Source organism: Ylistrum balloti, unplaced genomic scaffold (assembly GCF_031769215.1).
Source record: "Ylistrum balloti isolate Yb309-2 unplaced genomic scaffold, AGI_CSIRO_Ybal_v1 Utg370126, whole genome shotgun sequence".
NCBI lineage: Eukaryota > Metazoa > Mollusca > Bivalvia > Pectinida > Pectinidae > Ylistrum > Ylistrum balloti.
The window spans coordinates 1,028,332-1,053,890 of NW_026782140.1; the positions used below are offsets into that span (position 1 = coordinate 1,028,332).

General features: G+C 37.1%; 3 protein-coding genes and 1 non-coding gene across 4 annotated transcripts; 2 read left to right on the top strand and 2 right to left on the bottom strand.

Moving 5' to 3' along the window:
* Positions 1 to 656: 656 nt before the first annotated feature.
* On the top strand, positions 657 to 1,544 carry LOC132550487 (uncharacterized protein DDB_G0288805-like). The gene has a single exon (XM_060214557.1). The coding sequence runs from the start codon at positions 657 to 659 to the stop codon at positions 1,542 to 1,544; it is 888 nt and encodes a 295-aa protein (XP_060070540.1).
* A 932-nt stretch (positions 1,545 to 2,476) lies between these two features.
* On the bottom strand, positions 2,477 to 18,903 carry LOC132550466 (actin-related protein 2). The gene is made up of 8 exons (XM_060214534.1): positions 18,803 to 18,903; positions 18,118 to 18,228; positions 17,392 to 17,607; positions 16,945 to 17,017; positions 16,510 to 16,646; positions 16,127 to 16,276; positions 11,068 to 11,346; positions 2,477 to 5,432 (listed from the first exon to the last, which is right to left on the bottom strand). The coding sequence occupies exons 1-8, from the start codon at positions 18,848 to 18,850 to the stop codon at positions 5,262 to 5,264; spliced, it is 1,185 nt and encodes a 394-aa protein (XP_060070517.1). The 5' UTR covers positions 18,851 to 18,903; the 3' UTR covers positions 2,477 to 5,261.
* Positions 13,607 to 13,675, bottom strand: LOC132550548 (small nucleolar RNA SNORD61). The gene has a single exon (XR_009554221.1). It is a non-coding gene; the product is annotated as a small nucleolar RNA SNORD61 (small nucleolar RNA).
* On the top strand, positions 18,849 to 25,148 carry LOC132550489 (uncharacterized). Its single transcript, XM_060214558.1, has 5 exons — positions 18,849 to 19,122; positions 20,673 to 20,773; positions 22,514 to 22,574; positions 23,586 to 23,689; positions 23,982 to 25,148. The coding sequence occupies exons 1-5, from the start codon at positions 18,849 to 18,851 to the stop codon at positions 24,129 to 24,131; spliced, it is 690 nt and encodes a 229-aa protein (XP_060070541.1). The 3' UTR covers positions 24,132 to 25,148.
* Positions 25,149 to 25,559: the final 411 nt, after the last annotated feature.

Genomic DNA, 25,559 nt, shown 5'->3' on the forward strand with positions numbered 1-25,559 from the left:
AGTAAAAACCCTAACCATAATTATTATACAAAGTAATGACCCTAACCGTAATTATTACACAAAGAAATAACCCTAACCGTAATTATTACACAAAGTAATAACCTTAACCGTAATTATTACACAAAGTAATAACCCTAACCGTAATTATTACAGTATGTAGTTTATTACAACAGAGGCATTATCTCGGACATCTGAAATGCTAACCAGCTGAGGAGTATACTGATCAAGAGTAACAGCGGTTATTATTGAATTCCTCTGTTTGTAATTAATCAGTTTCTGTTGACAGTATGATGTGGAGAAACTGACCGTGCTTCATAAAATTTGTGATGTAAGTTTTCTCTGATCGCGGATAAAGGAAAAGTATATGACAAGGGGAATAACTCAAATGTTATCCACGTATCAGTACAGCCTAGCGTCAACAAAATAGGCTCTCCTTTGATTTCGTCTTCTTTGAGAAGATGGTTTATTCATTCATTGGTTATGTATGTGAGGTTATGAAGAAAGCGTCTACACACGATAGTGCCATTATCTCGGGCGTTCAATAATATACTTTCAAATCATATCAGATTCGTACACGCCGTAGTCTTAGGGAGCAGTTCGTCTGTTAACATCGTTATCGTGACAGGTGTATATACTTTCAGTAAAAAGGAATAATTATGACTAAACATGGTGGGACGCTCATACAAATTGGGGATACAATTTTACCTCAGTGTAACGCAAACTCAAAGGGACAGTCTGATCACAATATAGCAAACTCAAAGGGACAGTCGGATCACAATATAGCAAACTCAAACGGACAGTCAGATCACAATATAGCAAACTCAAACGGACAGTCGGATCACAATATAGCAAACTCAAACGGACAGTCGGATCACAATATAGCAAACTCAAAGGGACAGTCGGATCACAATATAGCAAACTCAAACGGACAGTCGGATCACAATATAGCAAACTCAAACGGACAGTCGGATCACAATATAGCAAACTCAAACGGACAGTCGGATCACAATATAGCAAACAATATCAAACGGACAGTCGGATCACAATATAGCAAACTCAAACGGACAGTCGGATCACAATATAGCAAACTCAAACGGACAGTCGGATCACAATATAGCAAATACGGACAGTCGGATCACAATATAGCAAACTCAAACGGACAGTCGGATCACAATATAGCAAACTCAAACGGACAGTCGGATCACAATATAGCAAACTCAAACGGACAGTCGGATCACAATATAGCAAACTCAAACGGACAGTCGGATCACAATATAGCAAACTCAAACGGACAGTCGGATCACAATATAGCAAACTCAAACGGACAGTCGGATCACAATATCCGTATATTCTTTCTATGTATTCTATTCCTGGTCCCTATCAACAGCTGTCCTCACAATAATCACGATACTGACTGTTATTTAAACAACGCTATTTTCCCAAAGGGTAGTAGATGCACCCGTTATAAAAAGTTTTACAGTGCTGAAAATCATTTGTTCCGAGGGGTAAATTTTCCGATGAATGACTGCTGGGGGACCAGGTGATGTCCTAGAGAGATTGGGAACCAGGAGGTGTCTTAGTGAGCTTGGGGACCAGGCGGTGCCCTAGAGACCTTGGGGACCAGGTTGTGTCCTAGAGAGGGGGGGGGGGGGGGGGGGTGTGGAACCAGGTGGTGTCCTTGAGAGCTAAGGGACCAGGAGGTGTCCTAGAGAGCTTGGGGACCAGGTGGTGCCTTAGAGACCTTGGGGACCAGGTGGTGTCCTAGAGAGGGGAGGAACCAGGTGGTGTCCTTGACAACCAAGGGACCAGGAGGTGTCCTAGAGAGCTTGGGGACTATGTGCTGTCCTAGAGAGCATGGGGACCAGGTGGTGTCCTTGAGAGGTTGGAGACCAGGAGGTGTCCTTGAGAGCTAAGGGACCAGGAGGTGTCCTAGAGAGCTTAGTTACCAGGTGGTGTCCTAGAGAGCTTGGGGACTATGTGCTGTCCTAGAGAGCATGGGGACCAGGTGATGTCCTAGAGGGCTTGGGGACCAGGAGGTGTCCTAGAGAGCTAAGGGACCAGTAGGTGTCGTGTCCTAGAGACCTTAGTTACCAGGTGGTGTCCTAAAGAGCTTGGGGACTATGTGCTGTCCTAGAGAGCTAAGGGACCAGTAGGTGTCGTGTCCTAGAGACCTTAGTTACCAGGTGGTGTCCTAGAGAGTTTGGGACCAGGTGGTGTCGTAGAGTGGTGGGGAACCAGGTGGTGTCCTTGGGAGCTAAGGGACCGGGAGGTGTCCTAGAGAGCTTAGGGACCAGGTTGTGTCCTGGAGAGCTGGTGACCAATTTCCTAAGGGAAAGTTGCCTCTGTTTTGTAGGTGATGCCCCAAAGCTCTAGTGACCAACTTTCCAAGGCGATATCCAAGAGGCTCCTGTTATGTAGTGCTGCTGACCTACTCCTGTGGGATGCCAATTATGTTCAATACAAAAAAGAAAACAACTTTATAAATTAATAAAAGCATATTTTTAATTTTGATGAAGTTTTCACCAAAGTTACAGTTTTAACAACTTCAGACAATTCCATCAAGGATTTTAATACATGTACAAAATTTATATACACCCCCTGATGGTTGTCCTTATTGTTTATACATTAAGCCATTATCTATGGTTCTTGTACACTATATATTTGTTCATAATGATACAAAAATTATATATACATCAATGTACTTAATATGTCATACAGTCTTCATTCTCTTTAAAATAGGCAACAAAAATCCTGGCCTACTATATAGACATATGGCCTTGGTAACATATCACAGAGATGAACTTGTGTTCATTCTTCCATACACTATCTATGTAATGTCTTTAAATAATCACACATAAAACGAGACGTATACATTGCACATTAACTGGTTGTTTGGTGATGTAATACACATATCTTCTTATGGTCCATTCCACTTGTTTCTTCCCCATTTATTTTTATTTGTTAATCAAAGATTAAGCAGATACTCAACAAGTCACGATTCACCATTAGAAACAGGTAAATGTTCTAAAATTTAATAGTGTGTAGTTTTTTTCCTAATGAGAACAAAATGTGTTTGAGTTTTCCTCCTGTTGACTTGCCCTTGCCAACTATATCTAGAGTGTTCCCCAAATCACATTTAACATGCTAAAGAGAAATCACCTGAAGACAAGTCAATAAGACTGGTAAAATCACCTATAATATCCATAAAGTTTGGAATCCACAGAGAACCTTAAATCATGGTCTTGAATTCACAACATTTCAATGTTTTTCTAAAATATATAAATTACTTCCTGTATCCCATTCCAAAGTATTCCTAAGACACTAATAACACTTGGGTTAAACACAGAAATGAGCAATGCTATCAAAAGAACTGCTGTGGTTCAACTCTTCTAACCCAAACTTCCCCCCCACCCCAGAACTACAAAGTTCCTAAATAAGCTGAAAAACAAACCAGACAATATTAATAAACATTAAATACAGTTATATAGATATGGAGAAATAATTGGTACAGTTAGACAATATACGTAAAAATATGTAACTCTGTTAGCACTGATAGATCGAACGTTTAATAGACTAATCAGTTCAACTTTTATGTCAAAGTAAAGTGATGAAAATTGTTTGTTTACATAGACAATGAAACAACAAGACTTCATGTTATAGACAGAAATTGTAGGAGGAATGCTTGGTAAGGTTCTATACTAAATATAAAACTGGTATTATCCTCATCTTAAACAGCAGTGCAAGGGTAATGTAGATTGGTGAGAATTCCCCTTACATGAAGGCACTAGGCAATGTTACCATTTACCTTGACACAAATACACTATGGAACCTATAAATCTTCCGCTGATTTTGCTGCAAGCATACAGCTGATGTTTCAAATATCAAAACTAAGCAACAGGAAGCACCAAATAGTTGCACCAAACAAAACAGAAAAAAAAATTTAAAAAAGCAAAGAAAAAACTTGAATTACACCAATCAATAATTACTACATGTTTCTGCTGTCTTTTAGTATGTTTACCCAAAATGCTCTGTAAACAAGATTGTCACATGAAAACAAAACAAAAGATTTTCTCACTGATGTAGTAATTAGAGTGAAGTGTAATGACGCTGAGAGGAAATTATAGCATGTAAGCTTCCCATATGGAGCCTGGTTGTATAAAAACCTGGAAATAATCCCTATATTGTGGTTTTATTGGCAATGGCTTGGTTATGGTGTTAAAATCTCTATATAATCCTATGGACAGGGGTTTTACTGAATGCCCTTATCAAATTGCCAAAGTATTGCGTTATTGCTTTGGATCATATGACTGACCTATCATCTTTTTTTGGTTTTAATTTTGACATCATGCAACAGAACTTTATATTTAGATCGATTCTACAAAGGAAAACTTTACTGTATGGTCATCTCTGATTCTCCTCTAGAAGCAGAAACATGAACTGATAGCAGGAGTCATTTTAAGTTGTGTGCCATATAAAATCTTATCTTTTAGAAGTTTGTTTACAATACTTCTAATACAAAAATGTCTGATGTTTGAAAGGTTAGAAAATATTGAATATTCTGTCTTTTGCAACCAGGTTTTTTACAATGCAGGCAGATCCAAATAAACCAGTTGCTCACATGCCCTAAATTTGCTGTTCAAGAAACATGTAATGGAAAAAAAACAAAAAGAAGCTGTGGTCTCCATAATCACATGCACATGTAAACACATTCATTCTGACAGAAATTAATATCATGGTGTAAAATGAACAATGAGAGGCTGGGACAAAGTGAATACATGCAATGCTTTAAAACCTAGTCCAGCATGTCAGCAACTATAGGCGACACTGACTTATTGTATTAAATATGTGTTGAAGATTGACGTTAAAATTTGCTTGATTATAACTTTGAGGAGAAGGAAAGTGACTTGAAATATCTAGTTCATCATACACATTGAAGATACAGCAGGATTACACCCCTACAAGTCATTGATACTTTGTAGAACTATTGAAAATTAATTTTCCATTATCAAACATAAATTTCCAATCATTCATGGCTATCATTTAAAATAAAGATAATTACACGATTCTTCTGAAAAAAGTCCCTGACAATGAAGAGTACTTTCAGTTTCTGGACTGCAGCACTCATCATAGATATGGTAAAAATTTGGGTTAAAGAAGATGACATCTGAAACATGCATGCCAAGTTGAATACATGCATTCACGCTAGATCAGCTGGAGATTGGAATGGTGATCTATTCTGGCACTAGATGAGAATCTTCCATCTACGTGACAGGAGACAGGAGTTTATTTAAACATCGCACACCCTTCTCTTGGTATTCTTCTCGGGTCATCCAGAAACTGTCCTTATCCTTCATTATATCAGCTAATACAGCACCACCTAAGAACACCATGTGCTTCCTTCTTGGGGGGTCTTCTATCCGAATTTTAAATTTCTGTAAATCAAATCAATAAAGGATGTAAAATTTTATTCTAAGGTAATTAAATTTCAACATCGAAAGTGCAAGTAGTGGTACAAAAACACACAGCACAACGTAACACACTTCACATGCACAAAATATCTGTAAATAATGAAAAAAAATTCAAATTAATCACAGAAAATACATGCCTAATAATGAAAAAAGTAAAGTTACCTTTGACTGGCAAGTAGACAGCAAAGAAAAAACATGAGAGAAATCAATACGATCAGCATTTATACAAGCAGAGAGGAAGAACAAAAGCAGATGTTGTCTGTTTAGCTAGTCTCTTGTAACAACTGTAAATACAGGTCAGAAAGTGAAACTAGGACAAAAGTCAATTATCTAAAACATTATTCATATCAAAAAAGTTTTTATTATTATTGTTAAAAGGGAGAAATATCCTCAATAATAAAAGTAATTATCAAATATCTTAGATAAGTGAACAAATATATGACTATCCAAAAAAACCCTGCTTACACGTTTATTTTCTCTCTCCACAAAACATTAACTACTATATCAATCATTAAAATACATGTTTTATGCCACACTGCAGCCTGTGATAGCCAGAATAAACTGTCAAACACTGACACACTGTACACTGCAGCCTGTGATAGCCAGAATAAACTGTCAAACACTGACACACTGTACACTGCAGCCTGTGATAGCCAGAATAAACTGTCAAACACTGACACACTGTACACTGCAGCCTGTGATAGTCAGAACAAACTGTCAAACACTGACACACTGTACACTGCAGTCTGTCATAATCAGAACAAACTGTCAAACACTGACACACTGTACACTGCAGCCTGTGATAGCCAGAACAAACTGTCAAACACTGACACACTGTACACTGCAGCCTGTGATAGTCAGAACAAACTGTCAAACACTGACACACTGTACACTGCAGCCTGTGATAGCCAGAATAAACTGTCAAACACTGACACACTGTACACTGCAGCCTGTGATAGTCAGAATAAACTGTCAAACACTGACACACTGTACACTGCAGCCTGTGATAGTCAGAACAAACTGTCAAACACTGACACACTGTACACTGCAGCCTGTGATAGTCAGAACAAACTGTCAAACACTGACACACTGTACACTGCAGCCTGTGATAGTCAGAACAAACTGTCAAACACTGACACACTGTACACTGTAGCCTGTGATAGTCAGAATAAACTGTCAAACACTGACACACTGTACACTGCAGCCTGTGATAGTCAGAACAAACTGTCAAACACTGACACACTGTACACTGTAGCCTGTGATAGTCAGAACAAACTGTCAAACACTGACACACTGTACACTGTAGCCTGTGATAGTCAGAATAAACTGTCAAACACTGACACACTGTACACTGCAGCCTCTGATAGTGGTGCCAGAATAAACTGTCAAACACTGACACACACACTGTACACTGACAGCCTGTGATAGACAGAATAAACTGTCAAACACTGACACACTGTACACTGCAGCCTGTGATAGTCAGAACAAACTGTCAAACACTGACACACTGTACACTGTAGCCTGTGATAGTCAGAATAAACTGTCAAACACTGACACACTGTACACTGCAGCCTGTGATAGCCAGAATAAACTGTCAAACACTGACACACTGTACACTGCAGCCTGTGATAGTCAGAACAAACTGTCAAACACTGACACACTGTACACTGCAGCCTGTGATAGTCAGAACAAACTGTCAAACACTGACACACTGTACACTGTAGCCTGTGATAGTCAGAATAAACTGTCAAACACTGACACACTGTACACTGCAGCCTCTGATAGTGGTGCCAGAATAAACTGTCAAACACTGACACACTGTACACTGCAGCCTGTGATAGTGGTGCCAGAATAAACTGTCAAACACTGACACACTGTACACTGCAGCCTGTGATAGTCAGAATAAACTGTCAAACACTGACACACTGTACACTGTAGCCTGTGATAGTCAGAATAAACTGTCAAACACTGACACACTGTACACTGCAGCCTCTGATAGTCAGAATAAACTGTCAAACACTGACACACTGTACACTGCAGCCTGTGATAGTCAGAATAAACTGTCAAACACTGACACACTGTACACTGCAGCCTCTGATAGTGGTGCCAGAATAAACTGTCAAACACTGACACACTGTACACTGCAGCCTCTGATAGTGGTGCCAGAATAAACTGTCAAACACTGACACACTGTACACTGCAGCCTGTGATAGTCAGAATAAACTGTCAAACACTGACACACTGTACACTGCAGCCTCTGATAGTGGTGCCAGAACAAACTGTCAAACACTGACACACTGTACACTGCAGCCTGTGATAGTGGTGCCAGAACAAACTGTCAAACACTGACACACTGTACACTGCAGCCTCTGATAGTGGTGCCAGAATAAACTGTCAAACACTGACACACTGTACACTGCAGCCTGTGATAGTCAGAACAAACTGTCAAACACTGACACACTGTACACTGCAGCCTGTGATAGCCAGAATAAACTGTCAAACACTGACACACTGTACACTGCAGCCTGTGATAGCCAGAATAAACTGTCAAACACTGACACACTGTACACTGCAGCCTGTGATAGCCAGAATAAACTGTCAAACACTGACACACTGTACACTGCAGCCTCTGATAGTGGTGCCAGAACAAACTGTCAAACACTGACACACTGTACACTGCAGCCTGTGATAGTGGTGCCAGAACAAACTGTCAAACACTGACACACTGTACACTGCAGCCTGTGATAGCCAGAATAAACTGTCAAACACTGACACACTGTACACTGCAGCCTGTGATAGCCAGAATAAACTGTCAAACACTGACACACTGTACACTGCAGCCTGTGATAGCCAGAATAAACTGTCAAACACTGACACACTGTACACTGCAGCCTGTGATAGCCAGAATAAACTGTCAAACACTGACACACTGTACACTGTAGCCTGTGATAGTCAGAACAAACTGTCAAACACTGACACACTGTACACTGTAGCCTGTGATAGTCAGAACAAACTGTCAAACACTGACACACTGTACACTGTAGCCTGTGATAGCCAGAACAAACTGTCAAACACTGACACTGTACACTGCAGCCTGTGATAGTCAGAATAAACTGTCAAACACTGACACTGTACACTGTAGCCTGTGATAGTCAGAACAAACTGTCAAACACTGACACACTGTACACTGTAGCCTGTGATAGTCAGAACAAACTGTCAAACACTGACACTGTACACTGTAGCCTGTGATAGTCAGAACAAACTGTCAAACACTGACACACTGTACACTGTAGCCTGTGATAGTCAGAACAAACTGTCAAACACTGACACACTGTACACTGCAGCCTGTGATAGTCAGAATAAACTGTCAAACACTGACACACTGTACACTGCAGCCTGTGATAGTCAGAACAAACTGTCAAACACTGACACACTGTACACTGCAGCCTGTGATAGCCAGAATAAACTGTCAAACACTGACACACTGTACACTGCAGCCTGTGATAGCCAGAACAAACTGTCAAACACTGACACACTGTACACTGCAGCCTGTGATAGTCAGAACAAACTGTCAAACACTGACACACTGTACACTGCAGCCTGTGATAGCCAGAATAAACTGTCAAACACTGACACACTGTACACTGCAGCCTGTGATAGCCAGAATAAACTGTCAAATAAACTGTCAAACACTGACACACTGTACACTGCAGCCTGTGATAGCCAGAATAAACTGTCAAACACTGACACACTGTACACTGCAGCCTGTGATAGTCAGAACAAACTGTCAAACACTGACACACTGTACACTGTAGCCTGTGATAGTCAGAACAAACTGTCAAACACTGACACACTGTACACTCTGTCGTCAAAACATGAAATTACAACAATTTGATCTGGTGTCAAATATCCATCTTGTTTTCATTTCATTCACAATTTATTCTATAAGCTTCATATAACACTGAAGACTGTCTATAGCAGTCATGCTATTATCTAACACTACAACAATGATGTAATCTACTTATTAGTAACATGATGGAGAATGCTTCTCTATAGATCTAACATGTAATATTTAACAGATCAATGATGTACATCACAAAGCTATTATAAACAGGAGCTCTGTAAAGGAAATATTAAAAAGACCTGTTGTAAATATATAAGTTTGTTTAATTTGTTGTTACTTTACAACCTATTAATAGCCAGGGTTATTAAAGGATGGGCCAGGTTTCGGTGGTGGTGGAAAGCTGGAGTTCCCAGTGAAAAACCACCGACCTATAGCCAGGTCAGTGGTCATTACCTGGCAACTGCCCAATTGTGGCCTCACATCTGCAATCCAGAGGTAAATGGCATGTGATATAAAGACAGTCAGAAACCTCGACCATTCAGCCACAGCTGCCTCTCCAATACCAGGGTAGGTAGCCCTGATGATACTACTTGTGATGTCATCACCACATTACAAGGATTTTTGTATCTGCAGTTGCTTAATGAATTTTGAGTGTTTAAACACTATGTCATTACCACTAGACCAAGTACACTACCACAATAGTTTCCAAGCTTACTTTATAGTTTCTCAAACAAGCAGTCTATAAGTATTTAACACAAATTCTCATTGTCTCCTATCAGTACTCTATCTAGGAAGTCACTATATTCTGACACACAGCTATACATACTGACAGTCTACTGTGTCTCTCTACAGTACTCTATCTAGGTAGTCACTATATTCTTACACACGGCTATACATACTGACAGTCTACTGGTGTCTCCTATCAGTACTCTATCTAGGTAGTCACTATATTCTGACACACGGCTATACATACTGACAGTCTACTGGTGTCTCACTACAGTACTCTATCTAGGTAGTCACTATATTCTGACACACGGCTATACATACTGACAGCCATCTGGTGTCTCTCTACAGTACTCTATCTAGGTAGTCACTATATTCTGACAGCTATACATACTGACAGTCTACTGGTGTCTCTCTATAGTACTCTATCTAGGTAGTCACTATATTCTGACACACGGCTATACATACTGACAGCCATCTGGTGTCTCTCTACAGTACTCTATCAAGGTAGTCACTATATTCTGATAGCTATACATACCGATAGTCTACTGGTGTCTCTCTACAGTACTCTATCTAGGTAGTCACTATATTCTGACAGCTATACATACTGACAGTCTACTGGTGTCTCTCTACAGTACTCTATCTAGGTAGTCACTATATTCTGACAGCTATTCATACTGACAGTCTACTGGTGTCTCTCTACAGTACTCTATCTACGTAGTCACTATATTCTGACACACGGCTATACATACTGACAGTCTACTGGTGTCTCTCTACAGTACTCTATCAAGGTAGTCACTATATTCTGATAGCTATACATACCGACAGTCTACTGGTGTCTCTCTACAGTACTCTATCTAAGTAGTCACTATATTCTGATAGCTATACATACCGATAGTCTACTGGTGTCTCACTACAGTACTCTATCTAGGTAGTCACTATATTCTGACAGCTATACATACTGACAGTCTACTGGTGTCTCTCTACAGTACTCTATCAAGGTAGTCACTATATTCTGATAGCTATACATACCGACAGTCTACTGGTGTCTCCCTTCAGTACTCTTTCTAAGTACAGCTGTTTTAGCTCTCTCTCAAGTCGACTAGGCAGGCCTGGGTACATTGTGGAGCCACCTGACAGAACAATGTGACGGTAGAAGTCTGGCCGTGTATCCATATCAGCTGACTGAATTGTGTTAAAAAGAAGTTCAGCCACACCCACTCCATCCACATTGATGAGATGAGGCTGGAACAGGGCCTCTGGTGCTTCAAACCTTTCCCCGCCCACTTTTATAACTCTACCATCGGGCAGCTGTAACATACAAATATATAATCACATAAACTTTCTCTGGTTTAAATAACATGATCAAATATAAAAATGAGTTAAATCTAAAATACATGTGTAACCCCTACTTACAGAACCCTTATATAATGATATTTGATATTTCAAAGTATTATAAGAACAATTGTAAATATTGATGTCAATACAAAATTGGACAGAAATGTAGGTTTAGAGAATACAGTGAAGCTATATCCCATCATAAACAGGTTAATAAACACATAGAAAATTTCTGATGATGTTAAGAGTCTTGCTTGTCAGTTCAGTACTTCTTAGAGGTTATAGATACAAACATCAGCAGACATCAGTCTGAAGACATCATCACCACTGACAACACAAGTCAAGATGTAACTAGTCTTTACCTTACAGCACTAATTCAATACAGGACCTGAGAAAGATCTAGTCACAATCTCTTACATCCTTCAGAGGGATAACATACACACAATACACCACAACTTTAGTTCACTTCCGGTTCTGCCATCCTTCATTCATTCTTTTGTTTTTTTTAATCTTCCTCATTTTCTCACAAACAAATTTTTAGATGAAAGAATTTTTATGTGATATATACACAACTTACAATACATGATATTTTAAATACCCACAAATCATTGTTCATTCAACCGAATAGTGTCAGTTCAGTACTTCTTAGAGGTTGTAAATATAAACATCAGCACACATCAGTCTGAAGACATCATCACCACTGACAACACAATTCTGGAGATATTATGCGTACCTATAGTCTTTACAACGCAGCAATAATACAGAGCAGGCCCCAGAAAGATCAACTTGCCTTATATCTATCTCAGGAATAATGTACAGAAATACCACACATTTGTTTCCCATCAGCCCCTGTTGTTAATTCTCAGTTACATACATCATTCATTCATTTTATTTCCCTAATTTATCTCACTCTCTGCAATATTTTGAGATGAAAATTTTCTATGCGATGTATAACTTAAATACAAATCATATGATTTTTTTTTCAATGCCAATTTAATTTAATTCAACAGAATAGTGTCAGTTCAGTACTTCTTAGAGGTTGTAAATAGAAACATCAGCAGACATCAGTCTGAAGACATCATCACTACTGACAACACAGGAGGTATTCTGTATATCTTGTTTTTACCATACACAAACGCAAGCCAGGACCTGTTACCATACATAAATACAAGCCAGGACCTGTTACCATACATAAATACAAGCCAGGACCTGTTACCATACACAAATACAAGCCAGGACCTGTTACCATACATAAATACAAAACAGGACCTGTTACCATACATAAATACAAGCCAGGACCTGTTACCATACATAAATACAAGCCAGGACCTGTTACCATCCACAAATACAAGCCAGGACCTGTTACCATACATAAATACAAGCCTGGACCTGTTACCATACACAAATACAAGCCAGGACCTGTTACCATACACAAATACAAAACAGGACCTGTTACCATACACAAATACAAAACAGGACCTGTTACCATACACAAATACAAGCCAGGACTCAAGATATATCTAGCCAACATCTCTTATAGCCATCTTAGGAATAACATACGGACACACTACACACAACATACATACTTCTCTTGTTCAATCCTATTGAAGTATTTCCTTATAAACATGTTTAAATCTCTCTTCCTTTCAGCTATATTTTCAGTTGTAAACAAACTTCAACATAAACAATACTTTTTTTTGTTTCAATTGGGTATTTTTGTTTTTCATAGATCAGCATTGCTGCTTTTCAAAAGCCTTTTCGAGGAACCTCTTAAGAGTTTGGAATGTTGATTATAAGGTGTCAGTTCATTGTGGATAATTACCAGAAATACAAATATTTCTTATGTTGTTGATCTACTTCACTTCGACATGAATTATACTTTTTCATAGAACTTTAAGTCTGTTAAACATATGTATCACCATTTGTCTACAACATATAAAAGGTCCTATCAGAGTGCGAGTTCAACATTGTCTTCCTTCATCATTTTTGTTTTTATGTAAAAATAACCAATGATAAAAGATGATGCAACAAATACACTGAAGCATGCTGATCAGAAAACTTGGAATGAAAAGTACATAACACAGTGTATAACATACCATTACACAACAACAAGCAACCCTTCGCTTGAAACCAATTACTTGACAAATAGGAATCAAGTCACATTTCAAAAATGAAATCTGATGAAGTGTTGCATAGATAACATCAAACGTCCAGGTAATTTCTATGGTTATATCAGTTCAGCACTTCTTAGAGGACAAATGATTAGAACATCAGAAGTCAGTCTAGCACAAATCATCACTACTGACATAGCCAGCTAATATATATCATGGTACATACAGGCCCTGGACACATTAGAACATCAGAAGTCAGTCTAGAACACACCATCACCACTGACATAGCCAGCTAATATATATCATGGTACATACAGGCCCGAGACACATTAGAACATCAGAAGTCAGTCTAAAACACACCATCACCACTGACATAGCCAGCTAATATATATCATGGTACATACAGAAACAAACCTAATAGATAACCCTGAATCTGGCCCGGGACACATTAGAACAAGACACTATCTCTTCAGTGGGACCAGTACTAGTACCATAAAAATCAGCATTTATCTACTTTATACCACTTGATTTGGATTCTCAACTTAACAGAAACACATCAATAAGATTTAAGAGTCTTGCTTGTCAGTTCAGTACTTCTTAGAGGTTGTAAATACAAACATCAGCAGACATCAGTCTGAAGACATCATCACCACTGACAACACAATTCTGGAGGTATTCTGCATACCTATAGTCTTTACAATGTAGCAATAATACAGAGCAGGACCCAGAAAGATCAACTTGCCTTATATCTACCTCAGGAATAATGTACAGAAATACCACACATTTGTTTCCCATCAGCCCCTGTTGTTAATTCTCAGTTACATACATCATTCATTCATTTTATTTTCCTAATTTATCTCACTCTCTGCAATATTTTGAGATGAAAATTTTCTATGCGATGTATAACTTAAATACAAATCATATGATTTTTTTTTTCAATGCCAATAAACTTTAATTTAATTCAACAGAATAGTGTCAGTTCAGTACTTCTTAGAGGTTGTAAATATAAACATCAGCAGACATCAGTCTGAAGACATCATCATCACTGACATCAATTCAGAAGGTCTTCTGTATATCTTGTTTTTACCATACATAAATACAAGCCAGGACCTGTTACCATACAAAAATACAAGCCAGGACCTGTTACCATACATAAATACAAAACAGGACCTGTTACCATACACAAATACAAGCCAGGACCTGTTACCATACATAAATACAAGCCAGGACTGGAACCATACACAAATACAAAACAGGACCTGTCACCATACACAAATGCAAGCCAGGACCTGTTACCATACACAAATACAAGCCAGGACCTGTTATTATACACAAATACAAGCCAGGACCTGTTACCATGCACAAATACAAAACAGGACCCAAGATATATCTAGTCAATATCTCTCATAGCCATCTGAAGAATAACATACGGACACACTACACACAACATTTGTTTCTCAACTTTAGCTCAGCTCCTGTGGTTAATTCCTATTGTTGTAAATCTTTCATTCATTCATCTTTTTTTTTATATCTTTACACTTACTTCTCATAGCAATATTTTCAGATGAAAAAGATACAGGATTTTAAATTTGATGTTTTTGATACCCACAAATTATCATTTAATTCAACAGAATAGTGTCAGTTCAGTACTTCTTAGAGGTTATAGATACAAACATCAGCACACATCAGTCTGAAGACATCATCACCACTGACAACAATTCTGGAGGTACTTAAGTCTTTACAATGTTAATCTACCTGGTTATATGATATGGTACATGGTGATCAGAAATTTAAGAAAAACATACATATTTACAAACACCTAACACAATGGAACTCCTTCCTTATTTAGGTATATTATTTATCCTTTTTGACTTTTTTTTTTTATCAAATTCCTCACTTTGCAATATCTTCACACAAAAAAGTTTATGACATATAACAAAAACAAATATTAATTTGCATCTGATACTGTCAAACCAAAATTCAGCTTTAACATTAGGGCGGTTCCAGAATTAAATATGTGGGGACATCGGGTGGCAGCTGAATTTGTTTTCTTGTTGGCGATTGGGACAACATTAAATTTTTTTTACGTGCGATTGGTGCCGTTTCAAATTGAATTATATTGGTGACTAAATGTGACCTCCACAAAATAGAAATATGGGGGTAAATTTGATACAGAAAATCAGATTTTGTGGGTCACACAATTCTGTTGTTTTTGTTAAAGCGATCAAAATTAAATCATCAGTTTATTCTTCCAAATGCAAGTTTTTTTCATTCCAAAAGTTCAAGGGAGATAACTTGTGTTGGTTTTGAAACTCTCAGTGGATGTGAGAACTAATGCAATTTTGAAAGTTTTAATCAATTATTTGGGAAAACTGACTATATTCTTGCTCAGGGAAGCAACACGTATTTGTATTTGGCTGTTGTGGCTGTTTGGCACTAAGTTTACATGGAAAATAAAATTATTTGGGGGTTGCTTGAAGTAACAAATTTTATTGTATCGTTGGTTGGGGTGAAAAATATTGAAAACAATTATGTCCGCTAAGTACTCCTTAGAGGGAAAAGGTTGGACCATCAGTAGATTGAAGTAAGCCTCAGTATATCACCTACATCAAAACCTGGTCTACTATATGTTGTGCACTTACTGTGTAAGTTTCTACTAATACTGTAGTCTCCAGCGCCAGCTTCTGTTCCTGTTCAATATCATATCCAACGTAACACAACTTCTCCTTCAACATTCGCACTGTCTCAAAGTCAGCTGTGTGGTTAAATGCATACCCTCGCAATAGTAAAAGCTGCAATATAAATCATTCAATATATTGATAACTTCAACAGAAAATTATCAATTTTGAGATTCTGCTTTTGTGAAAATGAAATTTAAATTAAGTCTCTCATATATTGGATATCCTATTTTTAATTGTAATTGGTGAAAAATGAAACACGATGTACTACAATGGCTAAAAGGAAAAATACCCTGACCCTTCTGAAATTGAAGTCCTAACAGACGGCAATTTTTGTGGGTTTATACCTTAATAAGGTATCTTGTTATATCACGACCAGCAATATCAAGTCGTTTTGTTAGATGAGGTAGAGCAAAGCCTTCAAATACTGGACATATGTGGGTAACTCCATCTCCAGAATCTACAACTACTCCTGTTAACAGACCTGAAACAAGCGGAGAGAATGGTTTAGAACGGAAATAATAATTGTTACACATGAATAGCAGTGTTTGTATTTATGTCTATATGTCAAAAATTCTGTGCAAATTGTCAAGTTTTTTTTCAAAATACAAAGATATGTTTGTATATGGTTTTGGTTTACATACAGAATTTGTAGGTATAACTTAATTTTTAATGTATAGATCCTGGCAAGGCAGTGACCACAAAAATTGATCAGGAGACAAAGTGGGAAAAAGGCTAAAAATAGTTACTGTGTTGATTTTAGAGGGATAAAGCATTGTTACCTTGTGCATACAAAGTTAATACGGCCTGGATAGCTATATACACTCCTGCAAATTCATACTTCTCAAACATATACTGAAAATAGAAGAAATCAATGAAGTTAGCTTCCTGGAATTGAACAAATTTTCATTTAGTGTTAACAATAATGCTGATAGTATCAAATGAACTAAGTCCTTATCAATGACAATCAACAATTCACACACAATGATGATCATAAACTTACATCAGTCCTAGTAAAAGCTGCAATATAACTAATTAAAAAAACTATGATTTCAACAAAAAATTATCAATTTTGAGATTTTGCTTTTGTGAAAATGAAGTTAAAATTAAGTCATTTATACAGTGAATATCCTATTTCTAAATCCTTATCAATATCGATACCAATCACAATTCACATACAATGATGATCATGCACTTACTTCAGTCCTGACATTTTAGATTTTGCTTACCTCTACCATCTTCTCTCTATTCTTAGTAGGATTCATTGGTGGTTCTGTGAGCAGAATCTTACAATTTCTAGCATCCAGATCCAGTTTCTCTGGACCAAATGTGTAGTTGTACAGATGTTCCATATCCTCCCAGTTCCGTACCATACCATTCTCCATAGGGTAGTTTACTTCCAACATAGCACGTAGCTGGCTGGCTTCATCTCCTATCATCAGATCCTGTACAACAAAATAACCATTAAATGGGTCAGGGTTCATATATTGCTGATTATATTAATCAATAATACTATTAAAAGTACATGTAATGAATAAATACTTGTCAAATTCTTCATCTACAGCAATACTCAAATCACCTCAATTATTGTGATTTGAATATGGCTCTCCTATATTACAAGAACACAAAGTCACATGATCTGTGTAAAGTCACTCTTGGAGAAACATTTACCCTAAAATGAAATTGATCCCTGGTTATTTAGGCCTCTTTGAAGAACATTAAGCCCTGAAATGAAATTGACTCCTTTTCATTTAGATGATCAGAGTATCATATCATTATTTGGGTAATGGACCACCTCTCAATCCATCCAAAGTATCTACATCTAACTTTCATCCTTTGATAAAAAACTACCAGGAAGCTCTAGAACTGTGTGATAATGCTATCTCTATTTATAACTATGTTGGGAATCCTGTGCTACTTCCTTAATAGTTCTAGTTATCTTTGTCTAATATTACCTTGATTTCTATGTTGTCATGTTTCTCTGCAGATCTGATGATAGGCCTTCCTACTAAAGATGGGAAGATATGAGCAGGAAAGTTTGCTCCTGCATACCCACACTTGACAAACTGAAACACAGAAAAAGAAACTAGCTCAAACTGGTAATAATTTTACTTCATGCTGTATAAACTGGTCAGTTATCAAGCTGCTTTATTGATGGAACACAGAATATTTTGCATTGAAAAACTACTGGAATATATGTGTAAATTGTAAAGTTTATTGTACAGCACTGGCCACAAGCGAAATGAATATGCAATGTCTCGTTGATCTCTGGTGTTCAAATATTTTTGGGTGTACGGTTAGTCATTAATACCTGGAGTTTGTCACCAAAACATTCACTACAAATGAGGATATGTGAAGCTTACAGATTTGGACCAACCGCAGGTTTCCAGTTGTGACTAGCATAGGTGATACGTATATACACACTTGTATTCGAATTGCAATGAATTTAAACCAAAAATAAAACGTATCCGATCAGAATGAAACCATTAAATTATGATGACAAAAATACTTCCTGTGTGGTGTTTGTATATTGGATCTGTTTCTCTTCCGGGTATCTATCTGTCAAGTGAATAAAGCAAAATATTTGCAACAGGAGGACAATTAACGATTAAATTTGGGATTAACACAGACGAAACTTACACCAGTGCCATTATCGCAAACAACAACTTTTCTTCCCTGAGCATCCATGATCGATGATGCAGGATTTTTCTGTCTCAGTCGGCCTTTCTCAGACCATCGGAATCAACCGGACCGGAAGCTTACACCCCTAACATCAAACGAAATATCCTATTGGATGAATAGTAATTTTCAACCAATCAAAGGGTTGGTTGCAGCTATTTGCGGTAAGCACTTATCAAATATGGCCGACGCCGGCAGGATGACGACGAATGTAGGACTACTATTTCTTGTGTTTTCCATTTTATTGTCCTTTGGTCATAGCAAGAAGGCTTCAGAATCAGGTAAGAAGACATATCAATGCAATAACAGTATATTTGCATACTATTACGAAATCATCATTATATGCAGTAGTTTTTTTCATTCGAAAACAGCAAAAAATAACAGCTAACAGCTGTTCAATTACGTTGTTCGAATTCTTTGAGTGATTCATTAATACGTGACGGAGTTGGTTAAAGTGAAGAAGAAGTAGAAGAAGATTGTCGACATGATACGCATATGCCTGTGTACATGTTTTCAAAATATTATTTTAGGATGTTACCGGTTGGCAGGTTGGGTACAACCATGTATGGTTAACTAAATAGACTGGAGGGAAAGTTACTGCTCTGAACAATACATTAATTACCATAATGCGAGATCAGTTGAAATAAAATCACATTCTTTTAGACATCTTCTTTTACATAAAACTGAATAATTTAGTAATTTCGTAAAAAACAACAACCCTAAAACAAACTCTGTAACCTCCATAGTTTATGATGTGGCTAAGGAAAGAACACATGTAAATTCCTGCTCATCTATGACATTTGAATAAGATTCCTGCAAAGGCAGTGGTATACACTTGCAGTCAGTGATGTAAATTGTTGTTTTAGCAGAAGTTGGATAAGAGAAATATATATTTATATGAATATACACAGTGTCACATTTGCTATTAGGTCATGTTTAAAAGATAACAGCCTTTTTTTGGTAGCAAATTTTTATTAGCACTTTACTGCGGGTATGTAGATCTCTATTTCAAATGGTCCTGCATTTCAGTAAGTAATTGATTACCAAAAGCAATAACTATCCCTCAAATGCAGTACTATTGTACCCATATACAGGGTTGTGCTTAACCTGTGGGATGGATAGTCAGTTATATGTAATGTTTACACAGCTTACTTGTTTAAATGGCACATTTTTGAACAACTGACAGGGTTTGTGCTGCCAGTCGCATCAGCACAAAAGCTGAAAATGTGAATGATCAGGGAAAATTCTTGTTGAGCACCCCCTTAGGAATTGAATCATTGCTCTACCAAATGAGCTAAAGAACCAAGTTCAGTCAGATGACTTACATAAGACCATTTTTAACACTGTACCTGTGTACTTACAACACTGACCAACTCCTTTTAAATTTTACACTGCTGCAACATTCTCTGTTGTTTTTGAGATTTCCTAATTTTAAATCTGATACTCTAAATGTTAAACCTTTGGTGCCGATGTGAAAGAGCTGGGAAAACACATTATTATTCTAAAGTTCTACCAACTAATCCAAAGAAACAGGCTCCATCATTTTAGTTCCAGATGCCTTATTTACCACTGTGCAAATCCACACCAACCTGCTCCTTTTAGACAACATTTGGCTTAAATGAATCATTTTATTTGTTTTGAATTTATGAAAACTACTAACACATAGAGTGTCTGTCTTTTTCGTCATCTTTTGAGGCATACTAAATCTTACATGTAATGTATGGCTTTATATTTTGTCTGTTTTCAAACTTAGAACTAAAGGCTTAAACATTCATCATAGTATGTTTTCAATATTGTCCTATATAACATATTTAAATGGTACTCTTAATAGGTGCTTACAAGCAGATCAAAATAGAAATAGACCTTGGTCCTGATGGAGCAGAGGCAAAGCGATTTACTGCAGCAGAACTTCGTGGATATGACGGGAGAGATGTAAGTTAAAACCTGCCGTATATACAAAATGTAACCACTCTTCAAGATGTTATTGAAACAACATGCCATTCATTAAAACATAAGTTCATGTCATGTTTGTAAAGCCTACCAAGTTTCAAAGAGATTGCTGGTAAAATGATGGAGGAAATCTCTACCAGACAAATAAAAGTTTGATGAACAGAAAGATTATGATGCATATTTGATAAGCATTTAAAAATCTGTTGCATGATGATCAAAATTACAAGACAACATGAAGGTTCTCTTCATAGGAAACATTTTGAATTTTAAAAATACAGGACAAACAAATGTGTAAAGGAAAAAAATAATCAGAAAATTACTGAAGTATAACGTCTAGGTCAAAAATATATGATGACTGCCTGAAGGCATTAGTGTACCAAATATGTATAGCTTGTCATGGTGACCAAAGGCAATGATTAAACACCTTGTGCTAGTGACAGTGACTGACAGGATTACGATGACTGTGCTAACATATTTTACTAACCCTGATTGGTTGACATGTATCATGAGATATTGTTGGGTTAAGGTCATTTAATGGTCTATACTGAACCAGACATTTTGGTCTGTAGCTGTCTTCACATTTAATGGCCTATACTGAACCAGACATTTTGGTCAGTAGCTGTCTTCACATTTAATGGCCTATACTGAACCAGACATTTTGGTCTGTAGTTGCCTTCACATTTAATGGCTTATACTGAACCAGACATTTTGGTCTGTAGCTGTCTTCACATTTAATGGCCTATACTGAACCAGACATTTTGGTCTGTAGTTGCCTTCACATTTAATGGCTTATACTGAACCAGACATTTTGGTCTGTAGTTGTCTTCACATTTAATGGCTTATACTGAACCAGACATTTTGGTCACATTTAATGTAGTTGCCTTCACATTTAATGGCCTATACTGAACCAGACATTTTGGTCTTCACATTTAATGGTGAACCAGACATTTTGGTCTGTAGCTGTCTTCACATTTAATGGCTGTCTTCACATTTAATGGCCTATACTATACCAGACTGCCTTCACATTTAATGACCAGACATTTTGGTCTGTAGTTGTCTTCACATTTAATGGCCAATACTGAACCAGACATTTTGGTCTGTAGTTGCCTTCACATTTAATGGCTTATACTGAACCAGACATTTTGGTCTGTAGTTGTCTTCACATTTAATGGCCAATACTGAACCAGACATTTTGGTCTGTAGTTGCCTTCACATTTAATGGCTTATACTGAACCAGACATTTTGGTCTGTAGCTGTCTTCACATTTAATGGCCAATACTGAACCAGACATTTTGGTCTGTAGCTGTCTTCACATTTAATGGCTTATACTGAACCAGACATTTTGGTCTGTAGCTGTCTTCACATTTAATGGCATCTTAAAAGTTTCAATAAAGATACAGTTTTATCTATTGGAAAACAATTATTGTGTATCTCAATTTTGAAGGAATCTATTTTCTTTACTTCTCATGTGTGTGTTATAGATCAGTGGTTCAGTACATATACATACATATGTAACAGATGTTATCTACTATACTTAGATAAAGTTACAATACTTACAATAAACAGGCTGGTTTCACATCTAAATTTGATATTGACTGTACAACAGAATATAAATATACCTTTTATACAAGATCTTGTTAGTGATAAAGATGGATTGTGAATTATGTTCAATTTTCAGTTTTAAGCTTATTTGCTTTAATCCTAATTTATTTCTCTTTTCAGTCAAAAAAGCCCCTTTTGATGGCAGTGCGAGGTGTTGTGTTTGATGTGTCAGAGGGAAAAGGTAAAAATATGAGAATGAAATAAGAGTTACTTCGCTTAGGTTTTCCTGAACTAGGTATTATGCTTGTAACTGTCATGTTTTCTTTTGAAAAGCAAAATTCAGGAAACCAAACATCGGCTTTGAATATTTGTATCTATTCTTAAGTATGGTTTAATGTATAGAAACAAACAAAATACAAAGAACCTGAAAGGTATACCTTAGTCTGTAGTTGATGTCACTTCAATATTATTTCTGATAGATGTTAGAAGTTTGTTCAGGTACACAGTTTAGCAAAGTTGAATACCCATTTGGAATTTTATAGATGAATTCAGTTTGACAAGTCTTGGCATTAGAGCGACATGTTATAAAATGTCAAATTATCTGACAGATGTTTAAGTTCACATCGTGGTTTTAGAGTAAATTGAAGATAAGTCATACTTTGATAGAGACATTGTAGTTGCAGAGATATAGAGGGGTGTAATTTGATAGATATGTATTAAATCGTGACACTCCAAGAATGAAGTTCCCGTTTCTAATAGTGCTGGAGATAGGGCCCAGACTTTTTTTTCATGTAGGTCAAAGATCAAAATGTAGGTTACATACCCCATGTGTGAAGTTCCAGTGACTTGTAGAGAAGGCGATAGAGTCCAGACAAACTTTTTTTTAATGAAGGTCAAATGTCAAGATGTAGATCAAAGCAACATACTTTTGGTACATGAAATATAACCTCACATAGGGGAGCACATACCCCAAAAATGAAGTTTCAGAGACTGGTAGTGTAGGAGATAGAGCATGGACAATTATTTTCGGTGGTGTAGTTAAAAGGTCAAAATGTAGGTCAGATTGATCTACTTCCCAAGTATGAAGTTCCAGTGTCTAGAAGCAGAGTAGATTAGAGTTCAGACAAACATTTCTTTGCATGTAGGTAAAAGGTCAAAATGTGGGTGAGAGTGACTTACCTATGGTACAAAACAGCCACCTCACATATACTTGAAATACGAAGAACTAGTAACTTGTCCCTTCTTTTGCCAGATTTTTATGGACCAGATGCAGGTTACCATGCCCTTGTAGGTCGTGATGCCAGCCGTGCAATAGCCCTGTGGTCACTGGAGGAAAAAGACATGGTCCATGATCTGGTGTGTGAAATATTTTAAAAACTTTTTTTTTAACTTTTACATGAAAGTGTATGTAAGACAACTTTTATGTCTATGGAGTTCTATTATATATTAAGAGAATTGTTTTGTTTGTGTAGATGTATTATTACACTCTGAACACATTTTGAAAAGATTCTTTTGTGACAAGTAGTAATTATAATGAAAATAAAATATCAGAAAGAAATATATTAGAAAATATATTAGAATTGTGAATAATTTAATGACCACATTTATGCTTTATATCTCATTATTTTTGTATGTTGTGTATTTTTAGACTGGATTGAGTGATGATTCCCTGAAAGGTTTAGACGATGTATTTCTTGGTACCTACAAGAAAAAATACCCTGTGGTTGGCTACATGGACTATCTTATTGACTCCTACACAGAAAAAACATTTGAGGACAGGTTTAAAGAAGATTTATAGACTGTTAAATGCTATGCAATATCTATTATTTTTTCACAACTGAATTTTATTTTTTTGTATACAAATTCTATTTATACCACACAATTGTGATGTTATTAAAACTGATGTATGTAATTATACGATTGTGGAATTATCATGACTGAATTCTAGGTGACAAATGATTTTTGATAAAGAAATATAAAGTAAGGGCTTTTGAGTATGTAAGGAAGTTCAGAGTGCAATATATTTATACTATAGAATGATATTTGGTGAGGAGGTTGTTAGGCTGACTACAACAAACTGATGATAGTTGGCCAGACTGACTACAATAAAATGATGCTAGTTGGCGAGATGGTTGCCAGAATGTCAATCTTGGCCAAACAGATGGGAAGAATTGAGAATTGGTTTTTAATTTTTAATGAATTATATCCTTTTGGTTAAGATTTTTATGTCAGAATCTCCAAGCTTGATGCACATAATGTATTTGTTGTATTCAGCTGAAATCTCTCTGATCTTTTTTTTCCCAATCTGAATTCATTCTCCGCCATGATAACGTTAATTATGCTGTTCCTCAAGGGTTCTTCTTTAACAAGTTGATCTGTGATCCAAATGGAAGTATTCAGGAAAACATACTGAATAGGTAAAAAAAAAATCATTATATATTTATAATATGTGATTGATAGCTAATCTATATATGTGTCATCAGTGCATTTATACTTAATGATATCCATTTAATCACAGATACTTTATTATTTGTACCCTAAGAAGTTCATATTATGAAGATATTTGTTTGTATGTAAGTCAATGGTGCTGGATTGATGTCAAATATTTGTTAATATATTTTGATACATTTTGATAAGGTTTTAATATTACATGAGTTAATGAGCATTATCAAACCCAACGAAACTTAACTGTCATTCACCAGGGGGTGGAGGCACAACATCCCACAATCACTGTCGGTGTCATTCACCAGGGGGTGGAGGCACAACATCCCACAATCACCGTCGGTGTCATTCACCAGGTTGTGGAGGCACAACATCCCACAATCACCGTCGGTGTCATTCAACATCCCACAATCACCGTCGGTGTCATTCACCAGGTTGTGGAGGCACAACATCCCACAATCACCGTCAGTGTCCTTTACCAGGTGGTGGAGGCACAACATCCCACAATCACCGTCGGTGTCATTCACCAGGGGGTGGAGGCACAACCTCCCACAATCACCGTCGGTGTCCTTCACCAGGTTGTGGAGGCACAACATCCCACAATCACCGTCGGTGTCATTCACCAGGGGGTGGAGGCACAACATCCCACAATCACTGTCGGTGTCATTCACCAGGTTGTGGAGGCACAACATCCCACAATCACCGTCGGTGTCATTCACCAGGTGGTGGAGGCACAACATCCCACAATCACCGTCGGTGTCATTCACCAGGGGGTGGGGCACAA

Excerpts from the sequence above, each read along its gene's own strand:
- LOC132550466 (XM_060214534.1), bottom strand. The coding sequence starts at position 18,850 with ATGGATGCTCAGGGAAGAAAAGTTGTTGTTTGCGATAATGGCACTGGT. Across the intron at positions 17,608-18,117 it reads ATGACAACATAGAAATCAAG|GATCTGATGATAGGAGATGA; the intron begins GTAATATTAGAC and ends TTTGTTGTACAG. Across the intron at positions 17,018-17,391 it reads ATAGAGAGAAGATGGTAGAG|TATATGTTTGAGAAGTATGA; the intron begins GTAAGCAAAATC and ends TTCTATTTTCAG.
- LOC132550487 (XM_060214557.1), top strand. The coding sequence starts at position 657 with ATGACTAAACATGGTGGGACGCTCATACAAATTGGGGATACAATTTTA.
- LOC132550489 (XM_060214558.1), top strand. The coding sequence starts at position 18,849 with ATGATCGATGATGCAGGATTTTTCTGTCTCAGTCGGCCTTTCTCAGAC. Across the intron at positions 19,123-20,672 it reads CAAGAAGGCTTCAGAATCAG|GTGCTTACAAGCAGATCAAA; the intron begins GTAAGAAGACAT and ends TACTCTTAATAG. Across the intron at positions 22,575-23,585 it reads TGATGTGTCAGAGGGAAAAG|ATTTTTATGGACCAGATGCA; the intron begins GTAAAAATATGA and ends TTCTTTTGCCAG.